We start from the raw sequence: 26,587 nt of genomic DNA, 5'->3' as shown, positions 1-26,587 counted from the left end.
ATTGCAGGTATAATTTATAGTAATAATTGTCAAGGTCATACTCGAGAAGGGAGACCGAAGCAGTCTTTCTAGGGCCCGGGGCTACCGAGGATCTATTCAAAACCCCATGTTTTATCTTTCAATCAATTTTTTAAAAGAAAATTTAAAAGAATTCCTTAATATAAATACAGCAAAAATATAAAAACCGAAATTTTGGATAATTTTTTTTTAAAATCCCACTAAATACAAAAATAAATTTTTGTGGAAAGGAGCTGCAATAAATTTAGTCAGTAACCCGTTAAATCTATGTCCACTATTGATGGTTGCCATAACAACCCATATAAATGAAAACCCACATAAACCTTTAAAATAAGTAAAATAATTAAAGAGATATAGCATTAAACCGTTTGAAATTGCAGTTTTATTTCAGCTTCGAAACGTATTTTATTGCAACAAAAAAGATACAAATTTTTGTTTCTATGAAGATGTTTATAGAAACAAAAAGATAACACGACTAAAATTAAAAATAAAATCTTTACTTACTGCTACACAAACAAGTCCTGAAAATATAAGATAAGTAGTTAGATGTCCCATAATTTATTTTTATTATTATTTACTAGTGATAAGCAGTTTACATCTTATACATTCCCCGCGAAAAATGTGTCACTAGGAAACTATATTTTAAAAATCCAATAGCTGTTTTATTCGAATTTGATAAAATAAAATAAATTTTTTTAATTGAAATAACGAAAAAAAAATCGCATATTTTTTTTTTAGAATCGAATGATGACTATTAAATTTAGTATTTTCAGAGCGTTTATTTTTTATCTGACAAACTCTCTTTCATATTTGAAACTTCATAATAAAAATTTATAACATTTTAAATTTAGCGGTACATAATTACGATGACCATTGAAAATCTCACATATTTTCAGACCTTCAATTTTCAAAAATAACCTTGCTAATGGATACTTGGTTTTATTAACACAAATCAAAGTGTTAACCAATGTTAATTACTTACTGTTACGATAATTTATAAACATTAAATTTTTTTTCTTAAAGCAGTCATGACTATTTAGGCTATACATGGCAGTGTAAATAATCTTTTATAGCACAAGTAAATTCAAGTTCTTAACCTGATTGAAAATTCCCGGGACAAAATTTCTGGAATTACTGGGATTGGAAATTTTTCAGCGTATCTTTCAATGTCTGGTAATATTATACATTAGAAAAAGTTTTGCGAAAAATCTGCAATAGTTATCAATGAACCTTAACCAATCTCAGGCAGTGAACCAATCTGAAATATGTAATACTAAGACTAACTAAAAACTACAATGGGACAATCACTTTTTTAAAAATATTTTACTTAACTATGGTTTCTTTAACGAAACGTAGTCGATCGATCACGTGTATTCAGAACCAGCTTTGATCACGCATTTATTTATTGTCGAAACAAAACTAGATGCATTAAGCAATTCCTTAACCAATCCTGGATGGAATTTTTTTCAGGATATTTTTAGAACGATTAAGGCTAATAACTTGGTAATTTTCGTACTGATTCATTTTTTAAGAAACCACGTATATTTTCTTTAACTATAATTAATAATAACTATTTTGTTAACTATTCGCAATAAAGTGTAATGAACAGTACATACATAATTTCTATTAATTCGTCATTCTTTTTCATTTTAAATATTGCATGCCTGAATTCTAAATCGGCAATTTGTTTAAAAATAATCTAAAGATCTTGCTAAATATCTCCATGTCACGACATATTTATTAATAAAACATATTTTTAAAACTGTCATATGAAACCCAAAAACAATATGAATAATGATTTGTAAAATCAATTACATAAAAGCAGGAGGCATGAATGAGTAGTTTGCTAAGTTATTGAAAACCAATCTCTGTTTTCCGCAAGTTTCAAAATTAGTTACAAAGATTGTTAACTGATGGAGCTGCTCTTTGGAAAAACAGTATTTGCTGCTGCATTACAGGTCATATCTCATTCCAACTATAATATTTGCTAAAGCATATAGTTAATTTTGTTCTAACACTACACCATGTGTTTGCAGCAAATGGTGATTATTTTGAAAATATTGTTTTATAGTTCTTTCAGTTATTAGCACTATGTTATGATGAGCTGTGTTACGATTTTAAAATTTGGTGAGAAGGAACTGGGTTTTCAAAGCAAAACACGCACTCTCAGAAATAAAACTCTCACTTTTGATGATTCGGCACTCCTTGATCTGTATTTAGTTAACTTTGGAGAATCATTTCGTCACGAAATCTCGTGATTTGTGACAAAGCGTGAACTCTCAAATATGCGACGAAAATGTTTCCTAAACTGAGAACCTCACTGCAATGCATTGTGGGAGATTGTTAACTAGAATGGAGACAAAACGAATGAATTGTAACGACGAAATATTTTCTTTTACTTTTGATGAACTTCGTTTCCTATAATAAGTGACGATAGTTATTTCGTCACTTTGACGAAAGATTTACTCGAAGCGTACACTAGGAAACGGTTTCGTCAAAAACGAAGAAAGAAAGTCTCATAAAACTTGAGCATCCATTTTTTACAGTGCTGCTAACATTTCTATTTTGAATATTCTTTTAAAATGATTTTAAACCTCGGGCATTTTTGGAACTTCCTGTATTTAATAATTGGTTGTTAGGAAATAATTTTACATAAAATGCAGCATATTTATTTCCTTTACAAGACAAATACAGAGCATTGTAATCACATTTTTATCTTTTATCGGAAGAGAATTCAGTACCAAGATTCTTTCTGCACACATCTAACATTTTTGAACGTAGTAACCTGAAACATAAAAAAAAGACAATAAGTAAGTAAAATAATTACTGATAAAACTGTCCTTGCAATGAAGTATTTATAGAAAAAAGAAGAAAAGAATTATGATTACGTAAATTGATCGGAACACAACGGGGGACCTGAAAGCTGGAGGAGATTACTTGGGTACCCTAATTGCTGGTAACTTATAACCAAGCGTGTCATACAAAGAAGAATATACTATTCTAACACTTTTAATTTCTTTCCGAGTAACTTAGTCCGAGTAACTTAGACCCCCTGGAACTGGAATTCATAACAAACTCAACACTACTTGAACTCAAAACGATGTCGGTCCTGTAGCTGATTTAGTTAAGTTGTCGACATAATTCTAAGTTCAAACGCAAGGACATGACACAATTCCTGACTAAATCCACGTGGTTTCACAAAATATCACCAAAGTTCAGGGAACGTTATATTAACGTCTTGTAACTTAGAAAGTATTTGATATGTTTTACAAGCAAAGAATTCTTTTTCGAACCAAGTAATATATTTTAAACAAAACTTCATATCATTTTAATGTTGAGTCAAAGTTATGAATTATCTTTTAAAAAGATTTTCAACAAAATGTATGCTGATAGTCTAATAGAAAGGCTACTGGGACTAACCGTTGACTTACAACTTTTACTTACATTTATTTACATTCTCCATTTTTTTTGTATATATTATTATCGTCTCTAAATTATAGTGAAATGTAATGAGAGGATTTGAATATTTGTAACCGAATCCACACACAAGTGCTACTACTAACAATATTATTTTTATGTTTTAGTATACAAAATATCAGACAGGTTTTCAGAACTTGCCATAATAAAAGCGAAAACAATTTCATTTCGTATTTCTAATTTTGCTAAATTGCAACGGTTATTTGCAAATGAGATACAGATTTAGAAGAGATCTTCAGCTGCTAGACTAATATTATTGCATTTCAATAAAATGTAATTAAGACCAGGTATGTTAAAGTTAAATTTTTTTACCGCGAAAAAATATATGGCGATAAAAATATCTTATGATTCGTTAATAGTTATCGTGATATAGGCTCTTACGTGGCAGGATAATACAATTTAATCCACTTTTTAATGATGTTTTTAGCAATTTCACAATTTTATTCATGTTAAATTTTAAATATGTTTTTACGTTAATCAGGAGCTAAGTTGGTCTACAATTTCATTCAAATTTTCCTTTCTCATTCATGCATAGCTCTTACAAAATAGCATAGTTTAGCTAAAGTGAGAAAAAAAATCTTCTGACACTTGAAAAACAGGACAAAAACACTTACACCCTCTTCAGTATTTTAAACACAGAAATTACTTATACTTGACAAACAGGGAAAGGAAATTTATATTCCTTTTCTGCTTTTCAAACGCAAAATCTTCTAATATTTGTTTACTAGGACAAACAAAACCTAGATCTCTTTTCAGTATTTTAAACACAAAATCTACTTAGATTTTCCTAACATGGCAAAACATTTATATCCCTTTTCAGTGTTTCAGACACTGAATCAAAGATTTTGTATAACAGGACAAAACAATACCATTAAAAATGCATTTAGACATTAATTCATGAAACTTACATCCCCTTCGGTGACTGTTTCTTCTGCTTGGCATTCCAATCCCTCTGCGCAAGGACACATATAACGGTACAAACCATCCTCTGTCAAATTCCAATCGGGATTTGGAAAACACGAATCATCTGAAAATAACGTGAAAGAATAACTTGCGAAAATAAAAACGAAGATATATTTTGAACAACAAATCATATTTGAAAAATATGTGATATAAATTTAGTAAATTTATTTTTAAAAAAAAATAATGTTAGAATTCATTTTAAAACGAAAAAGAAAAATATACAAGCTATCTCATGGAAGCAAAGTTATCATTTAACGTTTTGAGTAAATATTTTGGTTTTGTTTGATTTTTGTTATTCTTGTAGAAAAGTATGTTAAATACCATTTTAAAGAATGGGAAAAAGCTAGCTTTAAAATACACATAAACATCAAAAAGAGAATTTTTTAATTTTTTTTCTGTTAATGTTTTTGCTGGTTTAAAAGGAGAGGTTCGTTTAAAAGGAAAACATATTTTATGGAACCGAAGTCGTTACTTAACATTCTGGATGAATACTTTGGTTATATTGGGTCGATTTCAGTCTTGTAGAAGAACATGTTAAGTGTCATTTCAGAGTATTTGAGACAATAAGATTTAGAATACATGTCAGCATTGAAAAATATTTACACAACATTAGTATATAGTCTGTCTCTTTTAGTCTTACAGAAGAACATATTAAGTGTCATTTCAAAGAATTTGAGAGAATAAGATTTAGAATACATGTCAGCACTGAAAAATATTTACACAACATTAGTATATAGTCTGTCTCTTTTAGTCTTACAGAAGAACATATTAAGTGTCATTTCAGAGAATTTGAGAGAATAAGATTTAGAATACATGTCAGCATTGAAAAATATTTACACAACATTAGTATATAGTTGGTCTCTTTTAGTCTTACAGAAGAACATGTTAAGTGTCATTTCAGAGAATTTGAGAAAATAGACCTTAGAATACAAATCTGCATTAAAAAATATTTACAAAACATTATTTACCATTGAAAGTTGACTTATTTAATGACTTTACAGAAAACATTAATATTCTGTTGCTATTGTAAGGGCCGTCAAAAACAAAACCTAACCTAAACAGTAACAAAGTGCAGAGCACAGATATATAAATTTAGAAAAGTTAATCTTCAGTTCAATAACAATATTCCTTAAGAAAAAAATATTTCAGGTTTAAATAATAATAATAATAGTTTCAAAATTTACTTTCAACGCTAAGTTTGAAAGTTTTTAAATAATAAACTTTTAAGATTTTGATAAATTTCTGTAATCCACAATGAAAGTTTCGAATAGGATTCTTCTTTATACAGGATGACCCCAAAGTATAGAAACTGCTAAATATCTCGATAAAAATCAGATCACAAATCTTAAAATGCACACGTAAAATATTTTTAAAAATATATTCATTGACATCAAACTCGGAATACCAACTTCAAACTATGGAATTGGTTGAGGGAAATTTTATGATCATAAACCGGAACCATCATTTCTAATTGCAGATTTGAATTTTCCAGAAAAAAAAGTATCCCAACTTTGCTACAATTTTTTTCATTTTGGTTAACAGGTTGCACTGTAATAACAAAACAGAAAATAAGGTGCATACTGTTAAAAATGCAGATGTCTCGAGCAATACACGTCATACTGAAAAAAATACGAATAAGAGCGTTTCATATTTTGAGCAACCTATATCATGACACCAAACTCAATCCCCACTCTCAAAGCTTGGATAATAAGCAAGTGGCAAGTCCGTTTTGGTGTCATTAAATTCATCTTTTGAATATTTTTCACGTGTTTGTTTTTAAATGTTTGAACCGATGAGGTATCGAGATATTTTTGGACACTCTGTGTAAAGTATACTATAGCTAATATATATAATGGCCCCCAACTACTTAGAAGTTTTATGTGGTAACAAAAACAAATGCCCAATTTTTTGAAAACAAGAGTCAATAAAACGAACCTAGTTGTTTTAGTTTTTTACACTTGTACGCAGTCAAACTATGGATGCGAACACAGCATTCACCTTCATCGCAATCTGATGTTTTTTTGCAAGTCGTCCCCTCTTCGGACACCTAAAATGAAATAATCCATTTATTAAAATTGTGATTTATATAGTTACTACAAAACTATCTTTTATTGTTGTGATACCAGCCTGTGTAGGGGTTAGGGAACTGGCCTTGCATCAGAAAAGTTCTGAGTTCGTGTCCCGGGTCTCTTTCAGACTGTGTACTATCTGTCCTTGCTGTGGGGGCGACGTTGGCACACCTAATATGGTGCCTCTGAAAGAGTGGTCGATAAATCTACCCTTCACATGCCTGTATGACGAAAGGTCATTCTTCAGATGGGCATTGGAAAAAAAAATTTGTGACCAATAAATTGGGTCATAAAACGATGGGCTGGGTGGCGCAGTTGGTTTGTCGTCGGCCTTCTGAGCCCAATTCTGCGGGTTCGATCTCCGGCCCAGACACCGTATTTTCGGGATGCAAAAACTCCTCAGCGGCCATGTCGTCTGATTATGCGGCATGTAAAAGATCCCTGGAGTGCCTTATTGGCTCTTGGCGATTCCGGCAAACTTAAAATTCCTAGTGCACTCCGGCATCCAAATAGAGTCTCGGTGCTGCCATCTAGTGTGGCAGAAACTAGACGTCCAAATTAACATGGCCAACGGTATCTCACCCATTGTGGTGGTCCTGAAAGAGTAGATACCACTTCTGGAGAACGTACTAGGTCTGCTCATCGGGAAGACTGATTGTGCAGCTCATAGGAAATAAAAAAAAAACGATGGGGGGGGACAAAACAAAAAGGTCTTCTTTCTCTACCATCGAATGAGTAAAATATGTGTGTGGGTGAGCTTTTAATCACATTTTTCTTAATTTTCCCAAATAAATTGATAGTGATTTACATTATTCAGCAATAAATTCTAATTCAAAATATAAGGTTTTTGAAGTTCGCTCTAGAATTTGAGATAACGTGCAGAATTTTAAATTCTCCGTTAATTTTTTTCTGAGAAAATTACACCAATACAATTCTGCAATCAGCAGTTTTCGAAAAGTAGTTAAATAGTATACAGTTGTCTGATTTTAAACTTTAGATAAAAATGTATTTGTTTTGCTGTAATTAACTGTAAAGAGTTTTTTAGCATCATCCAAATCGGTTTTTAACAGCTTGAACTGCAGTAAAATTGAATTTTAAAAAATTTAAAAACTGAAAAATGTGCAGCATTAAATGACTTACTTAAAACCACAAATCGCATAACTTTATTGCTTTAAAGTTTTCAGGAAAAATTCATAGACAATTTAAACATTTTCAAGCCCTATTTCTCCTAATATAACAATAATAAATAAATAAATAAAACGCAATAGCGCAACAGCTCATGGTGGGCTAGGGACTATTATGCCCCTCCCAATTTTCTTGACCTTGGGATCTGGGGGAGTGCGGGAACAAACTCCCCAATCGGGTGGACAGCTGAAAGTAGAACCCCCTCAGAAGTAGACCCTTTAGTAGATTCAACAATATAAGTTGATCCAACAATATACATATAATATGCGTAATAAATAAGTAAATAAACAAAACGTAGTAAATGACTTTTGATATATCACATCTTCATGCACTAGGACTTAATAGTTGAAAGGGGTGACCGCAAATACATAGTAAAAGTCATATATTTAAAATACAATTTTTCAGGAACTATCCGACCGATTTCGTTCAAATTTTGTATTTTCCTATAGAAAATAAAAATTCCTTAACATGATGTAAAAATTTGTATTTTTCAATAATTCAAAATAATGTTATCTACTGTTTTTAAATAAAATAATAAAAATAAATATTAAAAATCCTTTTTTGCATGAAATGAGCTTTGGATAAACGAACTTTAAAATTGCGTGCAAATTTTTTTTTAGTTCACCTAAGTTTTCGAGTTATAGAGAAGTACGCAAAAAGTAAAACTAGCATTAAGGGGTCTAAACTTTACCTATCGCTTGACCAAACTATTGGGGCCATATTTTCCACTAAGAAGTAGTTAAGATATTCATAATTGAAATGAAAAAAAATTGTTGCATTGGTGGATCCACTGCATTAATGTTCTCCTATAATGCATAATGGGTTCTAATCTAGATATATTCAAAAATCCATCATTTTCAAATTAAATTCTTATTTATTAGCTTCGTCTAAGCTAATTGTTTATAACAGAAAATTTTATCCTTAAAAATAATAATTTTGTCGTTGTTATGAAATTACGAACATAATATGAGACTTACCACGCAGTATGCGAAAAAGGAAAGCAAAGCGAAAGTTACAATCACCTTCATGGTTCTTATTCAGTTAGAAAAACAATTTGAAGAAACATTTGTGTTAAATTATATGCAAACGTGGGAATTTTATCACAACGTAAATTCAAGATTATTTCTTCATGTCTTAAGTTATTAGATAAACATCTGTTCCTTAAATCTAAGAACAGATAAGATATTTCACTAAATTTAAATATTATCAGTGCTTATTTAAATGAATCTGTAAGTTTTTTTCAAAATTTATTCTAAATAATTTGATAGATTTTTAGACTAAAACGAATGAAGTACATAGAATAAAAGAACGTGTTAAAAATTCTCTTTACTATTTTAATTTTTATGGAGACTGTTCCGCAATCATTACTCAATATACAGTTTTAGAATTATTTCAACTATCTCAAATCATTACAAAAACCATATTCAAATATATCGAATCAATAATAAAGATAAAGGGATAAAAATATTAAAACTAACTTGAATTCTTAATGAAACTTGGAGGTTATTCGTATAAATCCTCCATATTTCGAATGCGTTGCATCTCCTATCTTCTTCCTCCGGCAATTAAACAGGATTGGATGCTTCTCTTCTCGCCTTCTTTGGTAATGATTCGTTTCCATTTTTGCTTCTCTTATATATTAATTGGAGACCTCTAATGTGTATACTTTTCTGGTTACAATGTTAACAAGATTTTGAAAATATGTGTTAAAGGCAGTTGTTACGGAACACCCTGAGTAATTTCACACTAATCCAGTAATTGCTTTGTAGATAATTTTGTTTGACGTCACACAAAAATTTCCTTCCTTAAAAATATATTATTCTATTTACTTTATTTTATTAGCGTCAATATACAACCTAGCTTAGTTACTAAATTTAATATCTCATAACAAATAGTAAATTTAAACTGAACTCTGAAGACAATGTAACTTCTGCATCAAGTATTAAGACAAATACAGCAGGTTTTCGGAAAGGATACTTTAATAAAACTTACTTGCGTTTAGAAGAAAATGTAGAGAAAAAACAAAATACCTCTGACACTGAATCTGACTTCGTTGGGATAAATTTTCTACACTTTTGAATACCAGAAATGGTACAGGTAATTTTTTGGTAAAGTTTACTACTGAAAAATTAATAGATGAAATTACATTCTTTGCACTTATTTTTTACTTTCTCAAAAATTTTGCGCCTACAATGTCTTTTCGTTTCGTTCGAATATTTTTTTTATCATTCCTTCATTTTGGTATAATATTAAATTACTTGTTTTTAGCATAATCAATAAAAATTCATGGTCATTTTCTTGCCCATAATATCGTCTATATTTTATGAGTGGCATTAGAAACAACAAAAAAAATGTTCGTGCGACAAAAAAATTAAGTGTTTATTATTGAATGAAGTAACTGGTTATTTAGTATCTTGATATGATTAATTAAAAAATTTTTTGCAAAAGATTATGGTTTCTTTTAAATTATTCGATTTTATGATTTTCGAATAGCAGTAATGTTTTCTAAAATAAAAATAAAATTCTTTGTTATGTTTTTCGGGGTTATGTTTTATTACTGTTATAAATAAAAATAATCGTAATTAGAAAAACAAAGGCAAAACTAGTTTTTTTTATCTTTGGCATAAATAATTTCGCATTTTCCTCGATATAGAAAAAAAGTATTCCGGAATTTTTTTTTCTTCTAGATACTATATAAATTTTTATAGCAAAAATTTAATTCGTTTTCTCATATCTATGACAAAAGTTGCAGCTTTTAAGATATATTTCCTTAAAAGGCTTTAATTATTATAATTTCTCTATATCAAGAAATCGTAAGGGCTGCCGGTGCTGTTTTGGGTGTTCAGCTTAACCTTATATTTTACTTTAATGCGCAAAAACCATAAAACTTAATATCTTAAAATTACTAAGTGTATAGAAAAACGTACAAGGATTACGACAGAATGAAAAAATAACATTCGATAACTTGTTCGAGAATTATTAAATGTTGAACTGGATAGAAAAATTCCATACGAGCATCAGGATTGCAACTACAGAGTTGAAATTTAGCATACTGAAAGGGCCGCAATAATTTATTATGATCTTAAAAAAGAGATTTTTTAAAAAATAACAAAAAATCTTATTTCTTCGAAATTTATTGCTAATTTAAGTGCCTTCGTGGAGGACTTTTTGATGGATCTAATCCGCATTTGCGTTACATGGAGAAGAAGACCACGAGAACCTCTCACGGTTAGCCTAACGGCAAGGGGACTCTAACCCATGATCCGTCTAACACTGAGAATATTTCACGTCAGCAGTGCGGTCGGTGCAAGCCGGATGCGGAATTCGTATCGACTGGTATTCGAACCAGGATGCCACATTGGAAGGCGAGCGATTTTCCAATTTCCTTTCTATATATATGATGTTGGACCATTATTTTTTGTGTTACTATTTCTTATGTATGCACCATTATGTTTTTGTTACTTGGTCGTTGGTCCGGTAGATACGTAGTGCGTTTTTAATTGAGAAATGTATTCCTAAATTTTTATCTTGCTATAAATATCTTATAAAAGAGAATTTTTTTCTCCCTTATAAAACTGAAATTAATTAATTAAATTTAATTAATAAATTAATATGTGAAAAAAATGCATTAACGTCAAGTGTAACCCACTACAAGTTTTAAAAAAATGTATTTGAACTTAAGTATATGAATAAAAAGTATTTTATTAACGATTAATAAATTTGAACAAGATATATAAATAGATATAGAGAGAAAGTGTGAACTAATAGTAGGATTTGAAAAAATCGTTTCCCTTTTAAGGACCCGGAAAGTGAAAAATGTCAAAATTTTCGAAAATATTTTTTTACTTCATTGAATAATTTGAACTTTCTTCTTTACAATGATACCAAATTTATTTTTCTCCGATTAGTAGAAGTATTTTAATTTATTTTTCAAAACACTCAGGTATGTCAAAAAATTCGAGCAGACGAAATGGTTTCGGTTTGAATGCAGACGACATTTGACATCGCTTCGATTTAATTTCGCTTCAAATTGTATAATAAGAATGCAGCTAATTATTTTTACTTATTTTAGCTTTTAGCTTTATTAGATTTTCATTTATTTAAGTTTGAGAATTCTCTACTTTAACTTTCACTTCATAAACTCTGTTTATCTTTTAGAAATTTTGCGAAGCGAACGTGCTGTTTTGATATTTTTAGAATCATTTGTTAAGTGTTTTAAGTCTCTTTAACGAGTAAAATTACTTCGCATTTATTTCTTTTAATTGTGTCTCAGAATTATATCCACGAATAAACCTTATAATCTGTATTCCTTTATTTAATTTTTTTTCAAGTACAAATGGTTCTTTAGTACGTTTTTGCAAGTAAGGATAGGAATAGGTCCTTTGGAAATTTTAAAGGCATTTAAAGTTTCGATTTTTGTTTCGAACTTGGAACCTGTTCGCTCATTTAATTTGGTACTTATTGGTTATTTTGACAATGGCGACTGCTTTTCTAAGTTTTCGCCAACAAGACCATTGATCACTATGTCCGATAGCTATGAATTTCAATATCGCAATGTATTATCGAAAAATATCGATAGTTATTGATATTTCGCGATAATTTGCAATTTTATTTATTACATTTTTACATTGTTCAATAATTTCGCTGACCAAATAAAATTTATCTACACTTAGAGAAATTATTATTATTGATTTCAACTCTATATAAAAAAAATCCTCTCTATATTAAAAAATCGAAAGGTCTTTCGCCAACGCTGACTCTGTTTAGGATATTCAATCTAACGTTGCTTTGTTTTGTTGGGCAAGAACAACAAGATTTAGAATAAAAATCTGCATCAATAAGATGTGTAGAAAATTGTACGTGAACTACAGTGGAATAATAAACTTAATATTCGATAATTTGTAGGAGAATTAACTTGTTGGAAGAAACACCATACGGGCAGCTCTACAGACCTCAGAAATGCAACTACAGAGTTACAATTTGGCATGCTGAAAGGGCTTGTTTATGAACTTAACGCCGAGTTTTCATTTTTTTCAAAAATTCAATTTGCTCGAAAATTATTGCTAGTTTAGGTGTTTTTTTGCGAATTTTTTCACACTGTTGTTATACGTTACATATTGCTATGCTGCTAAAATTTTATAAAACTTCGAAACTTGAAGTCACTATATGGATTTCGATGGAATAAAAAACGTATTATTCGAGAATTATTAACTGTTAAACTTGTAGTGAAAAAACGATGCTGCTCGATCTACTGACAGCTGAAATGCAACTATAGAGTTGAAATTTCATATGCTCGTTACAATTTTAACGAAAGTTTTGCTTTTATGCTTCGATTTTCTTTAAAAAATGATTAAAAAAACGAAGTCACATTTGTTCTAAAGTTATTGCAAATTTAAATGTTTTTTTTTTAATTTTTTCCAATTTTTTTAAAAATATATATAAGTTTCTTCAACGAGTTGAATTACTTCACATATATTTCTTCTAATCAATCACGCAATCTGTTTTCCTTAGATTAGTTTTTTTTTTCCAATTAGAATGAAGAATTTTCAAATCTAAGGAATCGTCTAGCTCGTTAAGATTAATAAAATGTTCTTTGATAAAGCTACAATCGCTGTATATTTTGTAACAAAAATGTTTAGTGTTTTTATGAGAGATCTGTCGAGTTACAAAGCCCTCCATGTTCCCATAACAAACTCTGAACTCTGGGGTACTGAATTGGTTATCAATCATTCTCTGGTTCAGGTCAAAGTTAAGATCGGTGGATTAATAAATGGATGTAGAATGGGTCCGCCCTGTAAACGGGTGTGACGTATGGATGGGCAGATATCGAATTCTTGGCCATAAATGGCGCCACTGAAGACCAGGAACAATCTCACATCTCTTGCCTTGGTTGCCTATGACAACAACAAAAACAATAAATATTATAAATCTTGGCAAATTTAAAATAATCTTTCTTTACCTACCGCGTGATTATGCATAATTCTTCACGTAGAAAAAATATCACCCCTACTCTCAAATATTTTCTCTATAGATAATAAAAATTTGATCTGCTGGAAAATAGTGCTTTTCAAGAAACATATTACAACAAAATTTTAAATAATAATTATTATAAAAATTATCAATGAAAGTAATAGTTGCTATAACCCTAGCAAAGGCAAAATAATCTTCGTTTAACTTCGGCATCACCAGTAAAAATTATGCATTTCTCCCTCCATAGAAAAGAAATTTTTAATGGAAAAACATTCTTTCTAAATATAATAAAATCTGGCTCTGAAATTTTTTAATACCACTTCGTTAAAAGTAGTGATTTTTACAAACATTTTATTCCTTAATTTCGTGTATTCCTAAATTGTATAATGTTCAAAATTGGGTAATAAAAAAAAGTATGGTATGAAAAACTACGAATTTTACTGCATCGAAAATGTAAAAATCACCATCTCAGTTTATTTGTCACGAACAGATGTTTCATGAAATGCTACATATGCTAACATATTTATTAAAAGTAAATAAATTAAGGGAAAGAAGATAAATTAACATGTTACATCATGCTTAGAATTATTCATAAATAAAAAATGTGCATTATGTCTTGTCCTTCAATGCAAATTCCTTGCTTTCTGAAAACAATGAAACATTGAAACTATAACTACAAGTTTCGTCTTTTCAGCTGTTGTTGCAAATGCGAAAGAAAGACCTTGATTAGGTTAAGGACCCAAATGTTCAAAAGTGTATGTGCAAAAGAAATTTAAAAGTAAATGTTCAAAAAAAAAAAAAATTAGTTTTATTTACTAGGCATAAGCTGCTAGTATATAGAACTCATAAAATAAGTTTAAAATATAGAGAAAACATGGAAAATAATAAAAATTAATGAAAAGAAAAGATGAAAAATTATTAAAATAAAATTTTTTAAAAAAATATTTAAGAAAAAATTTCAAAAAAATATATTTTAAAAATCCGGAGAACAAAATAATGAAAAGATATAATCTCTTCTCTAGCTCACACGATTATATACGCTGAAAGGAATGCTTTCTAATATTGTATCAATATAGCCAAAACTAGCCAAAACAAAATATATCGATAAAATAGTGTGAGGAGCACTAAGAAAATTGAAACAAAATATATAAGTATATATATAAGTTCAAAATGAAGATAAAACAAAGAAAAATTTTAGGCATATGAAAAAAAAAGGGGGGGGGAATAATAAGTAAAAAAATAACAAACTACAGTTTAAAAAAAGATGAAATTTTATTTAAAAAAAACCGGAAAAAAAAAGATATAATCTTTTCATCAGCCCGCACGATTATATCCGCAAAACAGAGTGCTTTCTGATATTGTATCAATAAAGCCAAAGCAAAATATATTGATACAATAGTGTGAGGAGCACTCGAAATTTTTTTTACAAAAATTACAACAAATAAAATAGAACACAAGAAGTAGAAATAAGTAAAAACTTATTGCTTTTCTTAACTTTCTTCGTGTTTTCTTGTATTTATTTATATATATATATATAGATGGTGAGAGGGAGAGAGACTCACCTGTAATAACACACCATAAGTTCTTGGAAAAAGCATTCGCTTCTTGTTTTTCAGTGTCGCCATCTATGGCCGAGAGCATGATTTTGCTGCACACATACATCACAACCCGTTTCACAGGGAGGACTCATTCCCATAACTTTCATTTATCCGCAGATCGTAATTTTGACCTGAAACAGCGAACGATCAATATTCAATTCAGTACCCCTAGAGGTATTGCTTTGTTATGGGAACTTGGAGAGCTTTGTGGCAAATATAACGCACACCAGTCACCATTTAATGCACGAAGATTCTTCTGTCAGCTGGATTCAAACATTCTTTCTCACGAGCATGTGTCCAACGTCCTACCAACCAGGCTCTCCCCACCCATTCTTTAGAATTAGGTCCACTGGTGACGTACCTCCTGACTGTCACTTGCATCTTATGCGCGTCCGTTGGATCTTAGTACTGTAGCGTATCAAGCTATATAAATAACAGTTCTGTTTCTTATTAAAAAAAAACTTTTGTTCACAAACAACACAAACAGTAACAAAAATGAAATACCCATAACGGGATAGTTATGATCTTGTAAAACAAACTAGAGAAACCCGTAACGGGTTATAAGAAAACTCAAATTCTAAAACAAAACTGATGTCTAAAAAAACCAACAACTCTGCTGTTCAAAAAATCGCGGTCGTAACGAACTATAGGGGGCGTTGTTGTATAAGACGCATACCTGCAATTTCTATATGAACAGTCATTCAGTTACTCTGGAGACGTCTTTAATGTAGCGTGTAGCTTTGTAACGTTCCTTCTTTATTGTGACTTATTAAATTTAAAAAAGAAAAAGGTTTGATATTCTTTCTTATGCAAACGAAAGCAAAATGGTATCTCTTTTTTTAAGAGAAGGAACATCCAAAACCATCGGTAAAATATTTGTCAATAAACAGAAAACAAAATATGTATTTTCTTATTAGAGTTAAAACCTATGCCTGAGAAATAGTTTTGCTAAATTTAATGATATAATATGAAAGGCCTATTTAAACTTTATATTCCATAATTTAAAGAATCATATTACTTCGAACATTAAAATAAGCAAAAAGTATACATAAGCCTCATAATTTTATATAATTTAATTTTGCAAAAAAAGTTTTTATTTTTTCAGGAGCGAAATATTTTACCGAAAAAACGAAAATGTATCAATTCCCATGACATGAAATTTTATTTTGGTAAACGTATGATCTGGAAATGTTATTTCATTTGGAATCTTATTTATTAGAGTTCATATGGCAACAGCATCAGGTGAAAGAAAATAGAGATTGTTTTGAATCTATGTTAAATTCTATATCGGCCCATTTTCCACCGAAATCCGATTGACTACTTTGATTTTAAATAAAGTGTTTTGATTTTAAATAAAGTGTTTTATTTTATGATTTATAGCTGAAATTTTAATTGTAGATTGGCTGCACTTAAAAACCGCCAAATCTGTAGCTGTGGTAGCGTTAACACGTAAGTACCGAATTTTTATTCCATACTTTTCTGAATCATATTACTTCATACACTAGAATATGCAAGAAGTATACATAAACACATAATGTTATACCATTTAATTTTTCAAAAAAAGTATTTTGGCAACAATTTTTATAAAAGAATTATAAACAAAAAAACGTAAAATAAAGAATTCTTAGAAAAATGATTTTAAAAATTCCTCATATTGAAATAAAAAACTTTCATATTGTTCCTTTTTTTTATTCTTACAGTTCTTAATCAGACGTAAAAAACCATTCGGTAGAGAACTATCATCAAAGAAAAATTTATTTGCAAGCTGATTTTTTATTATAAAAATCATAACACTCTCCAGCTTTATAAATCCGGAAAATTCCAAATGAAATGTTCTTCGTTTGAAAACTTTATTTTCAAATAATATATACTTAGATCATCCCTTCATTACTTTCAGATAACATACCAGACAGCAAAATTTTATAATGGCAAGATGTCGATATGAATTTTAATATGTAGCTTAAAAACAGAATAGCTGAATTCTAGTTAAAATTATTCTTTCGAAACTAAAAAATAATTACCAAGAAAACGATAAAAATTTATTAATAATCGGCACAAATGATACTATTTCAAGTAATTCGGATGATTCTTTATTGTTGTTTTCAGAATTATATAGACACAGAAATATATACTATTCTATAAAGAAGAAGAATATTCCCTAGCTATAACAGTTCTGCTCGTTCTGAATTCACATTTATTCATTGGAATGAAGAAAGCAATGTTGACTTCACTATAATTTGTAATGAATTGAAGACAAAAAAAATGTATTTTACCGTAATACACACATCTGTAACAGTATGAGATTCCGAAATCGAAAGTTATTAGTTGCAAGTTTGTTGATAATAGAAGTTAAAATTTATTAAGGAATTTTTCTTCAAATGTTTGGCATGTTCTATTTCTGCAAGATTTATCAATGTTCTGGAGAGTTTTTTCAAGTTCTTCTGCCTTTTCCTTAGGGAAACTTTGCTTCTTATTTACTGTTTAGAAAATGGGGCCTGACTTTGCTAATGATTCTGATGGAACTAATTGAAAACTTGATAAATAAATGCCTAATATTTTCAGGCTCCCGATAGAGAGCGTACTCAAGCGTTGCGATTGCGAAATATTTGTTCATATTTGTTCTCAGTAATTTGAAAGACATTTTGAAACACATACGGAACGATAATAATTTTTTTAAATATAATAGCACAAATATGAAAAGGGAACTCGGGTACATTTATCGAGAGCCACAAATAATCCTTCAAAGAGCCGCATATGGCTCGCGAGCGGCAGGTTGGCCACCCCTGACATAGAGTTTCATTTCGTGTCCATTCACGTATACTCTATAATCGAGGTAGTACCACTTTTTCCTGTAAAAACGAAATGACTTCTTCCTCGCTCATCGATAAATTAAAAATCGTCAAAAAAAATTTTCAGTGTTTAAAATTTAATTATTATATCATGCGGTTTGAAGGCAAAGCCTAAATGGAACCGAGAGTGAAAGTGTGCATAGTTACTCTTATTTGTGCAACTTTTTGCTTTTTTTTTACATGATTATCACGGTTGCCATGAAAATAGAGTAGTACCCATCATTTAAATTCCAAAACTCTTTGAACCCTCACTTTCCCCCATAATTGGCGCTAACAGTTACCAAAATGGAAATATTCTTTCTGACTGTAAAAATGTGCTAAAAACCAAAATAAATGAAATGACCAGACTTTATATTTTGAAGAATTTGCAGAAAAAATNTTTTTTTTCTGCTTAGAAAAGCTTAGTCTCTTCCAGTGATTTTGAAGGAACTAAATGAAAACTTAATAAATAAATGCCTGATATTTTCAGACTCCCGATAGAGGGCGTACTCAAGCGTTGCGATTGCGAAATATTTGTCCATATTTGCTCTCAGTAATTTAAGAGACATTTTGAAACACACACGGAACGATAATAATTTTTTAGAATATAATAGCAGAAAAATGAAAATGGAACTCGGGTACATTTATCGAGAGCCACAAATAATCCTTCAAAGAGCGGCATATGGCTCGCGAGCGGCAGGTTGGCCACCCCTGACGTAGAGTTTCATTTCGTGTCCATTCACGTAGAGAAAGAGGTAGTACCTCTTTTTCCTGTAAAAACGAAATGACTTCTTCCTAGCTCATCGATAAATTAAAAATCGTCAAAAAAAATTTTTCAATGTTCAAAATTGGAAAATAATAAATTATTATATCATGCGGTTTGCAGGCAAAGCCTAAATGGAACCGAGAGTGAAAGTGTGTATGGTTACTCAATTGCAACCATTTTGCGCAACTTTTTGCTTCTTTTTTTTTACATGATTATCGCGGTCGCCATGAAAATAGAGTAGTACCCATCATTTTAATTCTAAAACTCTTTGAACCCTCAATTTCCCTCATAATTGGCGCTAACAGTTACCAAAATGGAAATATTCTTTCTGACTGTAAAAATGTGCTAAAAACCAAAATAAATGAAATGACCAGACTTTATATTTTGAAGAATTTGTAGAAAAAATCAAATATAATATGATTTTGATCGTAATTTTTTTCTATGAATACTTTTGTACCTTGAAAATCATAACATTTATATCCTAACTTTCTGAGTCACTTTAAGAACTGAAGAGCCATCATTATTATTGGATATTTTCTTAACTATAACAATGATATCCTAACTTTCTAAGTCACTTTAAGAACTAAAGAGTCATTGTTATTATAGATAGTTTCTTAACCATAACATTGATATCCTAACTTTCTGTGTCACTTTAAGAACTGAAGAGCCATTGTTATCAGCGATAGTTTCTCTTTTCCTCAACGACCATCATTAAATTGCATCAATTAAAATTGATTTATACTTTTTAGCGAAGCAAACCATCTGTATTTTTAAATCTCTTCATTATTTTAAAACTATATGTACTAGCACTGACAAATACTAATAAAATGAAAAAATTAAAATTAAATTCGAAAAGTAATATGTGCATTTAAACCTAATCTCATAGACCGCAAGCATTATCTTAATTAAATTTTTCATTCGAAACTTTCTACAATCTCTAACAATAAGATATTGAAAACATATTGTATTATTCATAAAGATCTTTATTGTATTATTTATAAAGATAGTATTATGTATTATTTATAAAGAAACTTTTTAAATTAATAAGTTTAATTGAAAAAGTTTTTTATTTACCCACAGTGATTGTGTATAATCTTAGAAATGGTTTAAAAAACATAAATGCTGAAATTAAAGAATATTATGTATTTCATATTAATTTATACTTTCAGTATTAGGACATTTTAATGAATTAGTACTGAAACATTTCGACATTTTTTTGCAGCCTCATCATAGTTTCAAGATAGTTTGCGTTCGACCATGGTAAAGCTGGTGTAGTTTTTGTTACCATTCAATGGATTAAAGCTGAAGGCAAAGAGTACAAAATTTATTTAAACAGAAAGTTTAAATCCATCAAGTAGAGCTACATAGGTGGTAATAGCACCTACAGTACCTAAAATAAAGCTTCTTTTAATCGGTGTTATTTTCCAAACCGTTAAATTAATTTCTTTCGGGATGGAAAAGAGAAGAACCTGTTTGCCTGAGGAAACTGAGAAAGCATTGCAAGGTAAGGCTTGGACAGCTTCGTATATTTTAGCTGAAGTTTCCGTTACTGAGACCGCTGAAATTGACATAAACATGAAAGATAAAAAATAGTAGATAAGGAATAACGAATTTAAGATAATTTCAAGTCTACCTGGAGCAAGAAAATCATTATAGTTAAGATAGATGGATAAAGTAACATACATTAATCCAGCGTTGACTATTACTTCAATGAAAATTAACACAGAAAGATCATCATCGGCAGAGATTACTTTCGATTTAATAATATGATATTCCCTGCACAACATCTCTGCATTCAAAGCTTCTGCACGCAAAAATCGAATTTCAAACTGCTGCAACAAAGATTTTAATTGCTGGCAAACTACTATATAATATGCCACAAAAATGTTCATTGGCAACATCATCGAAAAAGTAAAAACAAATGATGCTGTTGTGCCTAACGCCGCAAAGAAGAATTTTGAGTCTAATTTGCTGTTATATAAATGAATCCTAGAATGAAAGGAATTGGATAGTATGATTGCAGTAAAGCTGAAGTGTGTAATATGCATTAATATACCTGAAGTTATCCATGCATACATGTACTTTATGTTTAGTGAACTAATACTTGTATTTGTTTTATGTAAATCAGCAAATATTTCTTTGAGCTTTTGAAATTTATACAGGAGAACGCTGCGAAAGATAACCATCATGACGCTTAATAATATGCTTCCTAACTTAAAAAAAGAAGCCTTTTCATAGACAAAAACAACATAATTACAAACATGTATGAAAGCGTGAGAATTACATGGAATAAGGCAGGAGCTAATCTTAACAATGTCCTCCTTTTAGATTTATTCTTCGTGGTTCCACTTATAGGCAATATTCCACTAAGCCTGAACAACGTAAAGACAAATTTGCGTAGTTGTTTTGTTTGTTTCTTTTGTCTGTCCGACGTCTCAGTAAGACTTACCAAATGAGTCACCTGAGATTGAAGAATAGCATCCATGATTTATAAATTGATGTAGTTTAAAGGATTAAGTGAAATCTGATATTAAATGGAACTTCCATTTTACAGTTGGCTTTCCTTTTCTCAGTTAAAGATCATATTCTGTTTGTGATGTTCTCAGTTTGGCAGTACTCGAGTTTTAAAATTAGTAAAATTTGTCTAGCGAGAACATGAAAGCGATGTTATATTAAAGAGTAGATTCAGACATTAATATCTCTCAAATATACTCGTATATTAAAAGCATAATTTTTTTTAAAAATATCAGAAGTTAACTTCTATGCGTATATCGGCAAAATAACATAATGGGACATGAAATAAAAATCTTTCTCATTAATTTCAAATATCTAACAGTTTCCGATGACAAATGTGGTTTGTAAATTGAGTTCCTATTAGATAAGTTCTTTATTTCCCATTTGTATTCAAATTCTCACAAGACTGTAGTTGAAATATCGGAAGATTTCTTTTATTTTTATTGGTCGAGACAAAATATCACGGTATTTTATGCATTTCTAATTCAATCTACAGCAACGTTTATAATTATCATATGACTGCTCTTCTCACGCGTTAGTTTTGCGTAAAGCTCAAGGAATTTCGCTGATAAATCATATCAATAAATTTAAAACCAACTACATTAGATTCTGTAACGATTCTATCGCATTTCTATTTCAGTTTCAAATAGGTTTTTATTTCTGGTATAGCAAAAACTCAAATATCAATTGAACTCTAAATTATGATATAATATTTTTTTGTTGCTTTCTTTGATTAATGTTTTTCTTTTCTTACTTTGGTTTGCTTATTTTTTGCCTAAAATGGCTATACCACATCTAGCACTTATTATGAATAGCACGGTTTAATTTAAGAGTAAATATCCATTATCTTTAAAATATAATTTAAAACTCTGTTTTCTGAATGGAATGACACCAAACACTATCTTATTAATTTAACGAAATGTTTTTGTGTTTTAATATTCTTTTTCTGGTATTAGCACAAATGCAATCAATACAATTAACAGATGATAGAAAACAAACTGAATTAAATTAAGTTGGTGGTTCTCGTAGTCACATTCGCAGTAAAATTTAAAATAACTTCGTTTAAATACATAGAACACTAAATGTACTCAGTGATTAGTGGTTCTCCAGGCGCCACTCTTTTTCGTTTAAGGAACAGTTCTTATGTTTAATATTCTTTTTCTTTAATCAGCACAAAATGTAATCAATAAAATTAACAAATGATAGAAGGCAAATTAAATTGAATTATGTAGGTTGTTTTCGAAAGTAAACTTCGTCGTAAATTTAAAATAAATTCTTTTAAATACATGGAAACTAGATAATATTTGTAATAAATGTTTCTCCAGAAGCAACATGTGATTTGTGCTAAATGGTTCTCCAGGAGCTAACATGCTCTTTCTTCACTTAATGAAGATTCTTTGGGTTTGGAATCAGCGCAAATGTAGTCAATATAATAAATACATGGTAGAAAACAAATTAAATTGTACTATGTAGGTGGTTTTTGTAGAAAAGTTCGTAGCAAAATTTAAAATAACTTCTTACAAGTACATAGAACACTAGATGTGCTTTGTAGTTAACGGTTGTACTGTCCCAAACATGGTGTTATTCGTTTAATGAAAAGTTTTTGTGTTTTAATAATCTTTATCGGGAATCAGCACAAGTACAGTCAAATTGTAGAAAGAAATATAAATTGAATTATGAAGTTGTTTTTATTAGTAAACTTTCCAAAGATTATTTTTATTTAAAAGAGATGTGATCAGAGTAGATGTTTTTTGTTAGCTCTCTTTTAATAATGGTAACAAAAACAACTTTCATTTCTCATCTGAATATATTAACTATATATTCACTCAAATAGAACAAAAACTATTTATTCTTTCACTGCGAAAGAAGAAAAATCCCTACAAACAATCAATTTATATTAAATTGATTTTAGACATTTTATCTTGCATGACTTATTATTCAGTCCCGTGAAATTAGTTCCGAAAAAAATTAATTCAGGCAATATCTATCACGGCAATTAAATTAATACAATGGGAAAAAGATTTCCCATTAAACATAGCTCCCTTTATACAATATAATTTAATGAATTAAATAAAACTATTGATTTAAAAAATAATAATAATTTCTTAAACATGTTACTTGCAAACAAACAATTTATTTTGGTATGAAATAAAAAATCCAATATCATGTAATCATATTTATTGAATATTTCATTACATTGGATACATGTTTGATGAAAAAGTTTAAATAGCTTTTAAGGTAATCAAATCATTCAGATACTCTAATAGGTTGCGGGAGTATTGATTTCTATTACGTACTATTTAATGATTTTTAATGCTTAATTTGGATTGAAAAATCATTATTTAAGGAAAATAAATAAGTTGCCGACCCTCGAGTTCACCATATAAAAATTCGATAATGTAAACAAAATTGTGGGTTTTCTGAGAATTCATTAAATTATTAAATTTCATTACATGAATTCATTAAAATAATATGATACTGAATAATTGTAAAATTAAAATCTTGTTCACTGGAGACTAAGTAAACAATACTGGAATAATTTAATCATTTATGGGTGTGGTGCCCTTTCGAATTTTTTCCCTTCCAAGAAACGGGATGGGCAATATACATGATTAACAAAGCATATATATTTTTAATCACATTATAAAAAGTTAAAATATTATGCATGAAACAACATATTGGAAAAAATATTTTTCATGCAATTATCTATAAATTTCTGACATAGAAGTAAAATAAGATCAAAAATAACACCAAGTTGCATTTTTTAATTCTTTGCTACATTTTAGCTACATCATTTCAATTCTAAAACTCTTTGGACCCTCAATAAGCACTTCACTACCATGGAAATCGTGTCATTGATATCCTAACTTTCTGCGTCACTTTAAGAACTGAAGAGCCATTGTTAATATAGTTTCTCGTTACCTGAAAGATCACTTTAAAATTGCTTCAATTAAAAATGCTTTATACTGTCTGACGAAGTATTCCATTTGTATTTTTATTAAATCTCTTTATTGTTTTAAAAGATAAGTACTACTACAGACAAATACTACTAAAATAAAATAAAAAATAAAAAAATTTGAAAAATTAAAATGCCTCTAAATATAATTTCCGTCGCTCACAACCATTATCCTAATTAAATTCTACATTCGAAAATTGTTACAAACTCTAACAATAAGATATTGAAAATTTATTGTATTTGTATTGAATTATTGTATTTGCATTGTATTGCATTTATTAAAATTTATTGTACGAAGATGTTAAATTAGTTTAATTCAAAAAGTTTTTCAATTCTTTTGCAAATTCAATAAATTAAACACTTAATTAAAAAAAAAACTTTTCTTTTTGTTTTTATGTAGCCTCATTGATTGCGTATAATCTTAAAAATAGTTTGATGAACATAAATGTTGAAATGAAAGAATACTATGTATTTCTTATTAATTTATACTTTCAGTACTAATTAAAGTTAATTTAAAAAGTTTTGGACATTTCTTAAACCTTATTATAGTTTCTGAATACTTCGAATTCCACCTGGGTAAAACTGAAGTAGTTTTTATTAACATTTCATACCTTAAAGCTGAAGGCAAGGAATACAAAGGACACAAAAATTATTTAAATTGTAAGTTTAAAACCATCTAGTAGAGCTACATAGGTAGTAACAGCACCTACAGTACCTAAAATAAAGCTTCTTTTAATCGGTGTTATTTTCCAAACCGTTAAATTAATTTCTTTCGGGATGGAAAAGAGAAGAACTTGTTTCCCTGATTTAACTGAGAAAGCATTGCAAGGTAAGGCTTGGACAACTTCGTATATTTTAGCTGATGTTTCGGATACTGAAACAGCTGAAATCGACATGAACATGAAAGATAAAAAATAGTAGACAAGGAGTAACAAATTTATGATTATTTCAAGTCTGCCTGAAGCAAGAAAAGCATTATAGTTAAGATAGAGGGATAAAGTATCATACATTAATGCAGCGTCGGCTATTACTGCAATGAAAATTAGCACAGAAAGATCATCATCAACAGAAAGTATTTTCGATTTTATGATATGATATTCCCGGCATAACATCTCTGCATTCAAAACTTCTACACTCAAAAACCGAGTTTCAAAATTTTGCAGCAAAGATTTCAATTGCTCACAAACTATTACATAATATACCGCAAAATTGTTCATTGGCAACATCAACGGAAAAGTTAAAACAAATGATGATGTTGTGCCTAACGTCGCATAGAAGAATTTTGTGTCTAATTTGCTGTTATATACTTTAATTCTAGAAGGAAAAGAATTGGATAGTATAATTGCTGCGATGATAAAGTGTGTAATATGAATTAATATACCTGAAATTATCCATGCGTATATGCACTTTATATTTCGTGAACTAATACTTGTATTTGTTTTAAGTAAATCAGAAAATATTTCTTTGAGCTTTTGAAATTTATACAAGAGAACGCTGCGAAAGATAACCATCATAACGCTTATTAATATGCTTCCTAATTTTAAATACGAAGCTTTTTCAAAGACAAAAGTCAACATAATTACTGAAATGTATGAAAGCGTGAGAATTACATGGAATAAGGCAGGGGCAGATCTTAAAATTGTCCTCTTTTTAGATTTATTTCTCCTGGTTCCACTTATAGGCAATATTCCACTAAGCGTGAGCAACGTAAAGATAAATTTGCGTAAATGTTTTGTTTGTTTATTTTGTCTGTGCTTCGTCTCAGTAAGACTTGCCAAATGAGTCACCTGAGATTGAAGAATAGCATCCATGATTTATAAATTGATATACTTTAAAGGATTAACTGAAATCGGATATTAAATGGAACTTCCATTTTACAGTTGGCCTTCCTTTTTTCAGTTAGAGTTCATATTCTGTTTGCGATGTTCTCAGCTTGGCAGTAGAAAAAAACTGAAGTACTCGAGTCTTAAAATAAGTAAAGTTTGACTCGTGACAACATGAAAGTGAAGTTATATCTGTTTTATTAAAGAGTAGATTTGGACATTAATATCTCTCAAATATACCCGTATATTAAAAACATGATTTTTTTAAAAAATATCAAAAATTAACTTCTGTGCGTATATCGGCAAAATAACATAATGGGACATGAAATAGAAATCTTACTCATTAATTTCAAGTATCTAACAATTTCCGATGACGAATGTGGTTTGTAAATTGAGTTTCTATTAGATTAAGTTCTTTAT

General features: G+C 29.5%; 1 protein-coding gene and 1 long non-coding RNA gene across 2 annotated transcripts; one reads left to right on the top strand and one right to left on the bottom strand.

Annotated features, from left to right (window-relative positions):
* Positions 1-2,664: 2,664 nt before the first annotated feature.
* Positions 2,665-8,825, bottom strand: LOC107450292 (toxin CSTX-20). Its single transcript, XM_016066053.3, has 4 exons — positions 8,690-8,825; positions 6,394-6,505; positions 4,404-4,522; positions 2,665-2,803 (listed from the first exon to the last, which is right to left on the bottom strand). The coding sequence occupies exons 1-4, from the start codon at positions 8,738-8,740 to the stop codon at positions 2,753-2,755; spliced, it is 333 nt and encodes a 110-aa protein (XP_015921539.2). The 5' UTR covers positions 8,741-8,825; the 3' UTR covers positions 2,665-2,752.
* A 2,696-nt stretch (positions 8,826-11,521) lies between these two features.
* Positions 11,522-21,425, top strand: LOC122271651 (uncharacterized). The gene is made up of 3 exons (XR_006226536.2): positions 11,522-12,073; positions 16,679-16,729; positions 20,097-21,425. It is a non-coding gene; the product is annotated as an uncharacterized lncRNA (long non-coding RNA).
* Positions 21,426-26,587: the final 5,162 nt, after the last annotated feature.

This window comes from Parasteatoda tepidariorum, chromosome 5, assembly GCF_043381705.1.
Source record: "Parasteatoda tepidariorum isolate YZ-2023 chromosome 5, CAS_Ptep_4.0, whole genome shotgun sequence".
NCBI lineage: Eukaryota > Metazoa > Arthropoda > Arachnida > Araneae > Theridiidae > Parasteatoda > Parasteatoda tepidariorum.
The sequence above is the reverse complement of the archived record's forward strand: the minus strand, read 5'-3'. Positions and strand labels throughout refer to the sequence as shown.